Here is a 12679-nt window from a genome sequence, read left to right on the forward strand (position 1 = left end):
ATCTGCACCCCAAGGAGCAATTTTAAATACCTGCTTTCAAATGAACAACAATATAGGTTTCAAGTTTTTTGAATATCTCCAGGCTCTCTTTTCCAAAAAAGTCACTGTTCAACACAAAATGTAACCTTGCCAGCTGCACAATAAATCCACAGTCTGTAATCTTCTGGCCACTGAGCAGCCCGACTGTGAGGAGCCTTGTTGAAGGGCACTTCAGTGGTGGTAATGGAGGAGGGGCAAGCACTGCAGTTTTTTTCCCCAATTCCCCCACTGACATTTACCCTGCTGGTTCAAGGATAAAACTATTGACCTTTGGCTACATATGGTGGGGAATTGATGGGCCAATACCTCTCTACCTGGGGCTAGTTTGATACGATTTTGGGACCAAAAAAGAGTCATGTTGGAGGTAATGCTTTAATTAGTTGCCCTTTCCTGCAGTTAGATGACACTTCGCTGTAATGCAGCCATGTAACGCAATACTGATGCTAACTTCGGTAATCGTGTTACTTTCATTACTTTAAGCTTGTCAACTTCCAGAATCGGAATGACGGGAGGACAGAAAAACTATTTTTACTCTTTATATAACCAAGGGAATTACAAAAAACTCTATTTCAAGAGTGTCCTGATAGCAGGACATTTCTTACCAACCACTAGCTGCCATACCCATGATATAAAACAGTTGCATAGTTATGAAACAGTATTTTAAACATTGACATGTTCCTCTTTATGAACGCTTATGCAACACTTTACTGGCTTGACATTGGCTCAAGTCCATGGAGGAGGAAAATGTCAGAGCAGTTTAAATCAAGCCATCTTTTGGGGCTTGGAGATATGAACACTACTTTTAATTAGTTGTGCGACAGGACAAGAATGTAAGAAGTGTAGTCTGTTCCCATGCCAGAAACAACTCTCTCTACCGCTGTGAACTCAACATCAAATCTTTCCAAACATCTGCAACGGCAACATGCTAACACAAAGCTAGCAGCTAAAGACAGACAGAGAGTGGCGCACAAGATAAAAGCACAATGCCGACACTGACCATGAAGCCGAGGCTTGACTTTCAACAACAAAAGCAGAGAAAACTACTGTTGGCTTAGTGCTGCCTTTTTTGAATTAAAGAGCATTTAACTAGAACTAGGGTTAAACTTAAAATTATAATTTGGCAGTTAAGTGACAAAACATCTCAGGTGATTAGAGATGAAATGACATCAACATAATTTAGATATCAGATATTGGACTGTTCGCACTGATCCACGTCACTTATGAAGAAAGATCGTTGAGCACTTCAAATGTTCTCGACTCGCACAGTCTGAAGATTCTTTGAAGACATTCAGACTGAACTGCAAGAAAACGCCACAAATCATCTCCATCAAGACATTCAGACGAGACGGAAAAGCTCCTTTAATTTGATCAAAAAGAAAAGAAAAAAGTACTCTTACAGTTCTTACAGAATCAGAATCTTTCTTTATTGCCAAGTATATATACATGTACAAGGAATTTGTCTTGGTGTATTGATGCAAAACAAAAAAACAAAAAAACAAAAAAAAAATGTTAACATGCAAAATTATTTAACTAATAATAATAAGAAAATGTACAAATGGTGCATGAAAGAAAATACATTCAAAATGTATACATTGCAGATGAAAAGATTTAATGTGAAAACCTCACAGCTGTTGCTGCTTCCTGTTTGTATGTGAGGCCATATTATGGATCAATGCAAAAGTAATATAACTGGCAACTGATTATATTCAGTGTAATGCTTAACTTAACATGAAAACTCATTCAAAAACTGGCTATGACGGGCTGACAGAAGGAGCTGGGGGGGGGGGGGGAGTAAGCATGAAGGCTAAGAGATGCAGAACTTCACGTCAGCTCTACAGATGCTCACTGATAGAAAATGTATCATCAGGTAACATGTTTGAATTTTAATTCTACTGAGTCAAACATTGAATGAGTCGAACAAGAAGATAAAGTCATTTCATTTCAGGGACACATTGTGAACTTTATATTTTATCGCTAACTATTTATAATACATGTAGCCTTTGCTTGGCTTGGAATAGTCAAAAGACTTCTACAAGGTTCACCAGCCGGCCACTTATTGATGTAGATTACAATGAATTCTTTTAATGACTTCCCACACAAGATAGAGTTTCCCAGAACTTCAAGAAACAAAATCCTAGAGAAAAGTGTTTGCTTCTCTTTCAACAACAGCTGCCATCACCTGTTCTGCTGTAATCACTTCCAATCCAAACAAGCTGAACAAGCTGTAAGCAGCACAAAGAGGCTTGGCCAACACTCATGTCAAGTGCATTACATCGGCAACGGGAAGGTTTAATGTGTTTTTATTGTGCAATGTTTCTTTAAATAAATAACCAAAGCAGTCAACTTTTATTAGGAGTTAAGCTTGAACTAAACATATAAAGAAGTCTTCCTTTCTGCTTCTCTTCATCCTCACCTTCTGCGTTTTGTATCCCCAGCACAACGACTGACCCCCACCTCGACCCCTGTCTCGCTCCCTCTCACCTCACACACTGTTGCTCATTCGTTTCCTGTCATTACATCCTTGTTTTAACACGACGGAGGGAGGGTTCCCACAGAGGACCTGATTGATTTGTAGAAGCACAAACACAGCCAATTACTCTTTAATGCCACTGAGTGAGAGCCAATTCAGCCAGCGGCACTCAGCAGAGCCACAAAAAGACAGACGCACACACCACGGCTCCCATCATCCCAGGCTGAATAGGAGCAAATGAGGATTATCTCAACTGCTCACAATCAATAAATCACCTTTTTTTGCATCGCACCTCTCAGCACACATCTCATTTGCTCTCATTGAAGAACATTAATAGTAATGACTTGACGATGAAGTGGTCTGTGACATAGGATGAGTAAAGCCTGAACAAATTAGACGTGTATGTGTGTGTTTTCACGTTTCTCGGGCTCCTGCGTGACCGGTCTCTGCAGGGAAAAGCGAGCAATAGCTGTTAGTTTTAGAGGATTAGCAGGAGCATAACAGCAGGTGATGCACACCGGCTGGAGACACATCATGTTTTCCTAAGCTTATCTGGAAAACCCAGGACAGCTAAAGACACACACCCTGCAAACACACACACACACACACACCTCCAATTCTACTGTGGAAGCTCTGCAGGAAGGCGCTGGCCTTGATTAGCTCTCTTCCAACCTCTGTGGATATGATTCCTGCAGCTCTGCACTCCCAGGGATCTGTCTATGTCTGTCTGTTTGTAGTTGCAACGTCCCACTGAAATAAATCTCTCAATCTGTCTGTCAGTCAGAGAGCCAGTGTGTACCACCCAGAAGCCAAATGCCCAGTTCATCTCAGCTCATCTGCAAACATTCGATAACACTTTCTCTATCAGACTGTGCAATATTGAGGGACAAGATGGAGGTAAATCCCCCGTAAATGACTTCCCCTAATCCTCGCGGGGTCTTTGGGGTAAGAATACAACGTTATCGGCTGTGAGCATCTCAGCAGACAGGGCTAATGACAAATACAACATAGGAAGCGTGTATTTGACCAGCAAGAAAAAAACCTTCTGCTTTAAAGAGAACAATAATGGAAAAACAAAGATAACGACAACTAAAGGGTCTTCCTCTAAAATGTGTTTGTTTTTTGCCCCTGTATGTTGCCAAGTGCTGCACTGATTGTCATGATTTAGTCTTTGTTTGTGTCTGTTTAGTCTCAGTGTTCCTTCCCTCGTGTTGTTCATTGCTGTGTGTCGGTGTTAACGTAAGTTCATGTCTTCCTTGTTGTTCCACGTGCTCTCTGTTTTTTACCCTTTGTGGGTTTTTTTCTGATAGGAGATTTGAGTTTGTTTAGTCTTTTTGGATTTTTAAGTCCAAATAAACGTTTAAATTTTCTTTCTGCTATTGGATCCAGGGGTCCGTTTCTGAAAGACGGTTTAACAAACTCTCAGTTTAACACTGAGCTCTGAGTTGATTTACTCTCAGGTAAATCAACTCAGAGAAGGTTCACTCTGTGTTCAGCTCGTGCACCATGAGACTAACATTTTCTCATTCAACACAGTAACTCGAGTGAAGCCTCGTCGGGATTAGATTGTCAAAAAGTGTTTCAAGGTACATAACAGCTGTTGTTGGTTATTTAATCTCTTTGCCAGAAACTGCTGATGTGCTTGAAGAAGCAAGTCAGAAAAGTGATTAACCGGTTTGTCACACTCGGATTCATTCCTCCTGTGATGATCAACCAGGTGTGTTTGCTTCATATGCAGCTTTTTAAAGAGTTAGACCCACAAGGCTGAAAGGACACAATAAAAAAAAAAATAGAAACATAAAGCACTCATTTCACTGAGACACTTTAGCAAAATAATTTGCCTAATAAGCTAATTCAAAGTTTCACGGATGGATGCTTAAACTTGACAAAAAAACGTGTTTCTCTCTTGAGGAGCTCGGAGTAGATCCGCTGCTGCTTCACATCTAAACGTGCACGTTGAGGTGGTTTGGGCGTCTGGTTAGGACGCTTCCTTGACACCTCTCTCTGGAGGTTTTCAGGGCACGCCCAACTGGGAGAGATCTGGGAACGCCTCGGAATCCCCCAGGAGGAGCGGGAAAACACTACTATACACAGTACAGTATATCTAAGGGATACTGGTGTGTGGGTGAATGGAACCATTTAATATTATGATTTTTTTTTTTTTACTTAACTATTTGCCTTCCTGACCTGAAAGTGCACAAATGCAAGGTCAGTCAACACCCACACCAACACTCACTCTGTAGATTTGATGTAAAACAGCACACGGACACATCAGACTGACCAGACTGCAGACATAATTAGCTCTGAAGAGATTTTATTGAGCTTACATTCAGAGTAAGCATCGATGTTAACAAGGCACTCATGCAACACTATTCAATATGATCTTATGACAATACCATTACCTCAGAGTCAACTTCTCCTCCTTTAATTTGATATTGATATGCTCATTCTTTAAAGGTGATTATGATGCATGAACATGCATGAGCACATAAACACATTGATGGATTGCCTCTTGCATCATTCAACACACGTCTGAAGAGTGCCGAAGCAGCAGCTACGACTGCAGCAACACTGACGCTACTCGCACCAAAGTCGCGGCACATTATAAGAGAGTAAAAACTGAAGGGAGAAAGATCGAGCGAAGGGGAGAAGAAGAGCTGAGATCTGCTGTGGTGTCAGCAAAGATTGACTGGAGATCAGGGACATCAGTGCTTCCACAGAGCCTGTTAGCTCAGGGGGACACATCATAGAGCTGCTGCCTGAACCTTGAGGACTTTCGCCTGCTCCAGAGCTAAATGAAAGCGAGCTGAACAAACAGAAATAGCCCCGTCAGGTTTCATGTGCAGGCCTCACACTGTGCGCTAATCTTATTACCCCATAGCAGAAACTGTGGTCTGAAGGGCAAGTAAAACTGCAGAAGAATGCAGCCCCAGATGGTAATTGACATCAGTGCGAAGTGGAGAGGCAGTGATTACACTTTGATCAAAAGCATGTAACAGTAATTACACATAATTACACTCAGCAACTAAAGCGAACTTAAACTCAGAGCTTTTTAGGCAGTGAAACAAATCCACCTTTATATGTAAATCAAGGCCATTTGAGTCACACAGAGGAGTTGCAGGGTGAATAAAGCGCAAATGCTGCCATTAATGTGCGTCGAGTGACCCCTGAGGATTCTTAAAAGCGGGAGAATCCTTCACAACAAGCTCCTGAGACCATTTCTATGGAAATAAGCTTCATCTCTGCAGATGTGGAGATACTCGACTCGACTCGAGCGTCTTGGTAACTGCTCTGACTTTTCTCTAATGTGCTCGCCCATAAACATTTCCAAGGACACGCTGCAGTGTTGGAGTCTTTAATTTGAAACAAGGAGGGAAAAAAACACAGCAGAGCCACTTGAGAGGCTGTATAACAAAAAAAAACCATTAATAACAAAACAAACAAAAAAAAAAAAAAAAAAAAATATATATATATATATAGACACACACACACACACACACACACACACACACACACACACACACACTTTCTTGTATATGTAAAGCTTCCTGCAGAGAGGGAGATCATTTGGGTGTATTGAGGGAAAAGAGGGTTCATATAAAACTGAGAATGTGCAATGAAAGAAAGATTACACTTTCTAGGAGCGCTTTGGTTCAATATTAGATCCCTGCTGGGGTTTTACCCGCCGAGGGAGAAAGATATACAGAGCTGCCTCTGTGTTAACAACCGGCCGTTTGGGAGCAAGAGTCCCTGCAGCACGCAACTAGGAAACAGAGGATAATGTTGTTTGTCCTGAGGTGATGCAACTATTCTCTGAAGTGTTAGCACTCTCTTTATTTGCAGCCTTATTGAGCTGGGCTCAATCAAATGTAGCCAACGTGTTCCAACAATAACTGTGTTTTTTTTTTTGTTTTTTTGTTTTTTTAGGTTACAATTGACAAGCTGTCAACAAAGTTACAACAACATTGTTAAGTTCTGTGTCCTCTGGGAACTGAGCGAGATTACAGTAGATCTGATGGGACTCAGAAGAAAATCACTGACAATACAAACAAGACAGATGAGAGTGAAAGGCCTTCGTTGAGTCCTTCAGCAGCAGAGTTGGAAAGTAGAAGACACAAATACTTTTTTAACTACCCTTTTCAAACTGTGTAGCAGCTTCATAATTACAATGTGTTCTGCGGATGGCATGATGCTGAAGTCATGTGGAGCTTCTTCTAGACCATTAGCAACTTACAGTGTTGAAACATGAGGCTACATTGAGAGACCTGAGTGGACATTTTGGCTTCATTGGGTTCACTGGGTGAAACCCTATTATGTCTCATGACCCATTTATAATAGTTTTACAACCTGGTACAAAACTGAATTCATGTCTGAATATTTTATTTCCTTATTGTTTCACATTGTACAGGGTTGGATATGGACAAAAGTCACTTCTACTATGTCTAAGTTATCCATATCCAGTGAATTTAACCTACAGAGAAAAACAGACAGCAGGTGAATATCATGTGTTTTATATTCATCGTTTTTACTTATATTTTGATTCATCTTTCTGTTCCTTTTTTTAAAATTATTTTTAAGCTCTATTTTTTTCAGTCTACATCTTTACCATGATTGTTTCATTACCGTATTTGCTCTTTTGTGAAGCACCTTTGGCTGTATGAAAGGTGCGATATTCATAAAGCTGAGTTGAACTGAGGTGAGCAGTGCCCTCTGGGTAATGAAATTGCAACAAACTCTGGGTCAAACCCGGAGTCTCCTCCCAGTTGGGCATGCCCTGAAAACCTCCAATAATGAAGTTTATTACGGGGGGTGATCACTGTACAGGGAACCATAACAAACCTGAAATAGGAAAAAAAACAGAACCATCTGCTTGGGAGGAAGTTAGTCATAGACTAAAGAGAAAGATGTGAAAACCGAGCACAGTACGCATGAAAATTGGTACAGTTGTCTTGCACATTGTAATTCTAGTGTGGGTGTAGAAATGTACATTTCTACACTTTGTAAATCTGCATCTGAAGGTTTCAAAGGGAAGAGGGTTGGTTTCAAATAAATGGGGGAAACCAGCAAGCCTTGTAGGAGACTTTGTGTTGACAACACCAAACTATCTTAATTACATTTTTCCCCCAACTGGACATTTCCTTTAGAGCGAAAACAATGCCAGACCATATTCTTAAAACATCTTCAGTGGAGTACATAAACACACAATGATGGGTGGGCGAGTGACACATGAGTCATCGTTATTGTGAGCCTGTTTTTCTGTTTCTACACGTGTACAGATTCTGAACATGCCGGCACATTTGATTTCTCTCTGCGATCAGGCAGATGCCTTTAAATACTAAAAAAGTTCAGGACATTTTCTCGCTGAGCAGGAATCAGACCTGCATCGTGCATACAGCAGCGACAATCACCTCGAGCACTTTCAGAAAAGTACAACTCGTCAGAAATCAATACTCTTATTCTCAGTGTGAAAAATCAGTCCACTGTTAACCTTTCCTGCTTCGTTGTTCTGACCATGGTCAGAGAGCACAGGGGAGACGTATTTGTCTCCTCTGGGGTCACAACTTCAGGACTAACCGTCATCAGAAAGTGGGCAGCAGACACCGAGGGTCCGGGTTGTTCCTTGAGAAGTCGGAGTTTTTATTTTCATACAGTGAGCTCAAACGGCACATTCATGTTTCTCTGAGAGCTACAGCTACTGTTAACTCGTTTCTTTTCTCAGACACTACTTCAGTCCTCTGCATCAACAGCGTCACTCACACACACTGAAAACACACGCATTTCCATTCTCTCGCTCCTCACTCGCTCGCTCCACCCACACACAGACGGACACACGCGACTAGTGTTATAGTAGAAACAAAAAATCATTGGAATAATCCACTTGACTTACTCCCACCTGTGAACCTTCTTTTCTTATTTCTGAATAACAGAACACAGATTTGATTTTTAAATCAGGTCAAATATTTTAAATCATTTTTAAGGATGTCAATTTTTTTTACGTTTTTTAAAAAAAAAATTAAAATTGTGATTAAATGCGATTTACTATTCAATTCCAGCATTTCATTTAACTATAATTTAACCTTTTTAATTTAGTTTATAATTCCACTGTTTTGCATTTTTACACATACTTTCAGAAGGTCAACACTCTTCAACTGTTATGCACAGGCCTAAATACAACTGTTCTGAGGTTATTTAACTGTTTAGGGGTCTTTTAAATAGCACATATATTGTATTTCCTGCACAGGTTACGAAACTTGAATGAAAACAGCTAAAAAAAGTGAAAGGAGTGGTAAAAAAGTGAAATGTTTGATGTCACAAGGTGGAAATAATTCTTGACTTGTCACCTGAGCAGTCGAGGACTTTTATAAAGTGAAGTGAGACATTCGAATGCACAAGTGTCTTTTTTTCCCCCCAATACTACGTCTACATGGAAGCGCTGCTGTCTGTGTGATGGCTTAGCTACGGCGCGCTTAAAGGGACAAACGAAAAACAGTTGATTAACGCAGCTACGCTGACAGCTTTAATTATCACCCGCCATAGTTGGATATTTCATTGTGATGGGCTAATTACTCCATTTTGCATTCTGTCATTTGTTGCCCTGAAGAAGACACCATTTCTACAGACACGATCAAACCCTGATTGTAAGACTCCATCTGTCTGAATGAGGACAGAAAGAAAAGCAATGATAACAAGGAAACGCATCAGAAAAGATGACATGGAAATCAACTTAATTGAGTTGGAACTTAGTGCAACGAGGTGATGACTGACAGATAAATGCAAAAGAAAAGGGAGCAGAGAGCCTCAATGGGTTTACTGCAAAGACTTGTGCTCGTCTTCTTCTCTCACTTTACCACAAGTGGAAACATTCAGTTCAACGTGTGAATTCTAACAGCTAGGGGGAATTTTTTTTTTTAAGACTTTAGAAGATGTAAGGGCCCATCATCAACACGTATCTTAACTTCTGAGGCACAGGGCGGTGTGTCCCACCAAAATATCCCATTGAGAAGGATTAGATATTCAACTTTAAGAGAAGGAGACTAATTATTGCTCCACAAGGTGACTCAATGCAGAAAGCTCAAGCTGTCTTTAAATCCTCTGGTTCCTCCTTAAACAGCTAAGAGTTTCCTCTTCAATCATTCTGCAGCAAATTAAAATATTTATGAGGGTTTAATGGCCACATTTAATGACAGCTTAGAGTCCCAGCAAGACACACTATTCTGTTTATAAATGCAGGAAGAGAAATGAATCTGTGCTGTAAAACATCTATTAAGCTATCAGTGATGCCAAATCAGACTGCTGGGCTTTGTTTATACATCAAATAAAATGGAAAAAACCCCAGTCTGCTTTCTAAGACATGCTATCTCAAGCCAGTTTAAGTTGGAGGTGAGTGAAGCCATGTCAAATATCATCATACTGTACAGCTTGATACCAGCTAATCCACTTACAATGGAAGTTTGAGCTTCCTCCAGGGAGCAAACCCTAAACATGGATAATGCCGTCATAGCCCGTAGAGCCGTGGATACACGATTTACATAGTTGATCTAACAATCAGTGTTTCCCAGCCCTGACTCATATGGTGTGGGACTGTCGTGGATTGGATTGGAGCTCTGGGTAAACCTCTTAACCATGCAGATCAAACAGAGGCAGACAGACTGGAGGGCTCGTGGCTACCCGGCGCTCAGCGCGTTTACCGAATCCAGTCTGCTGTGGCTCCGTCCCAAAGACAACTGCAACAGCGCATCGAGCAAATCCTTCAATCCGCCGACCGCCGTTCCCAAGCCTCTTAATCAAATAAGGCCATTAGCTCCTTCACAAGCACTCTGGGCCTCCAGCACCGACAGACTAGCGCTTTTTTTTTTTTTTTATCTCAGCCAAGTTCAACAATCAGCACACAAGAAGCACCCTGGCACTCTTAGAGATAACTTGCTTTTTCCAGGGATCCACTAAAAAATGCCTGGAAACTCTAAAAGATTAAATATTTTCTAGGAAATGTGAAGCAGACACAGTGTAGAGCAAAGGACACTGTAGTTTAAGATAAATATAGAGCTAAAGTACAAGTATGCTATTTAACATTCTACAGATCAACAACTCACCAAATATAAAATGTGAGAGGATAATTCCTGCTTTAAGTGTACTGTGACCAAAAGTTTGATCCAAGCAAAAAAAGAAGAAAAAAAGTGTGCCAGCCTTTCAAATATCCATTTTTTTTTTAAAAGCATGCAGTGGCTTGACAAACTGATTTTGGAACTTGCAGATATTACAGGCTTCACATTGCTTTCATGGTTTGTCTTGGCATGCAGGAGAATCATCTTGCAGACTTTAACCTCACTGTGACTGGTGCTCTTATTTCATCATTACAATTTATGCAGCTACAAGGACAGAACATTTAAAATGTTTTAATATATGACTGAGGGGATGACAATCAGGAAAACATTTTCTCAGACCAACTCCAAGTCTGATTAAAACTTTTACTAAAAACACAAATTACATCCGTGATCTGAAGACATTTCTTCTAAATCCCTGCTCGATCCTGACAGTGCTTAGTCAGACTTGTGACATCAAAAAACAAGTTCAGCTTTAACTGACCATTCTCTCAGCCAGTCATCATCACCACATCATACAATCACTTATATGCACAGTTAAGTCGAGCTATACAGTTAAAGCTCTACTAGGCCTTTTTAGCATACTGCTCTCTCCTAGGAGATAATCCATTTCTGGTCTGTAGAATGTAGGACTCCATTACATTAGATGGCGATATGTTGCATCTCAGATTGGATCTTCTTGCGTTTTGTAAAACTGTTGGTGAGTTGAACAGTCGAAACATGGACTGCTTCACACTTCTGCACGCTATCCCTCCAGGTTATGGTCACACCGAAGTCAGAAAAAAAAAAAAAAAAGAACTTCTGCTACGCAACACATTTAGGCTGTTTAACCTCCGGGTCAAAGTGGGTCCAGTTTGGGTCCGGTTGAGGACGAAACCCCAACTGTATTATCTCCATGTGTTAGTCCATGTTTGATAAGTTTGACCTATTTTTGACTGAATTCAGTCAGGCTAACATGTTTACATGCAGTTCTCCAGTTTTAGTCTGATTAACAGAATGACTCAACTTTCTCTGACTGCAGTTAAATGTACTGCATGTGTAAACATCTGCTCCTTACAACAATCCTTAACCGTGGCCCACTCCTTTGACAATTGCAAAGCCAACATATGAGCCAGCTGACCCTGGGCAAACTTAAATCCAGTCCTACCTTCACAGTACGTAGAATCCCCGTGGATTGAGGCGTAGCCGCTCTTGCACTCGCACTCCGCCTTAGTATTCCGATTTTTACACTCAGAGTTCTCTCCACAGATGACTCCCTCCGCACAGAAATCATAACCTGTGAGAGAGAGGAACAAAGGACGCCACAATTTACTCTGCTCTTTAGAATTCACTTTGCACAAGGTTGTGAAAAGCTGAGTACGGACGCACACATACACGACTGGATGTGCAGTTGCAAGCTGACAAACGCACACAGTACTGTGGTTGGCAAGAAACTCGATGGCAGAAAAAATGCAATGAAAATGTTTTAACTTTTGCAAAAGCATGTGCATGTACACACACACACACACACACACACACACACACACACAACCTAAAAATTCATCCAACAAGGAAGCTGCTCCTATGTGAAGATCTCAGATGATGTCATTGCTCCTTTCAGTTAAGTGCTGAAAAGGACTCTCAGGTCTGGTGCAGTGTTGTACAGGAAAAGTGTGTTCACCTCACTCCTGGGTTGATATTTTCTATGAAATCTGCTGGCTTTTGCTGGTTTTAAAAGTTGGGTAACACTTCAAATTAGTATGAAGTAGAAGTCAGATGTCCAACAACTCCCTAACTTACTATCCATAAGCATTAATGGGGATGATATTGAGGGCAATTGGCGGCAGTAGCTCAGTCCGCAGGGACTTGGGCTGGGAACCAGACGGTCGTCGGTTCAAGTCCCAATGATCAAAATATGGACATTGGTCTGGTAGCTGGAGAGGTGCCAGACTCCTTCTCGAGCACTGCCGAGGTTCAGAAGAAATGTTATCTCAAGACACTGTATAAATGAACAGTCCATACCTTAGTCTTTGTTATGTTATTCATTCAATCCTTCATTCAAACCCTGTGAAATGATACCAAGCTGCACTCA

The 12679-nt window shown here is 40.9% G+C and overlaps 1 protein-coding gene across 1 annotated transcript in view; it reads right to left on the minus strand.

Annotated features, from left to right (window-relative positions):
• LOC306821143 (protein kinase C-binding protein NELL1-like) overlaps window positions 1-12679 on the minus strand; it is a 225987-nt gene that overhangs the window by 117605 nt on the left and 95703 nt on the right. The window contains exon 12 of the mRNA XM_079339382.1: window positions 11756-11884. Coding sequence (XP_079195508.1) covers window positions 11756-11884 — 129 coding nt within the window. The remainder of the gene's footprint in view (window positions 1-11755; window positions 11885-12679) is intronic.

Source organism: Symphodus melops (assembly GCF_947650265.1).
Source record: "Symphodus melops genome assembly, chromosome: 3".
NCBI classification, from domain to species: Eukaryota; Metazoa; Chordata; class Actinopteri; order Labriformes; family Labridae; genus Symphodus; species Symphodus melops.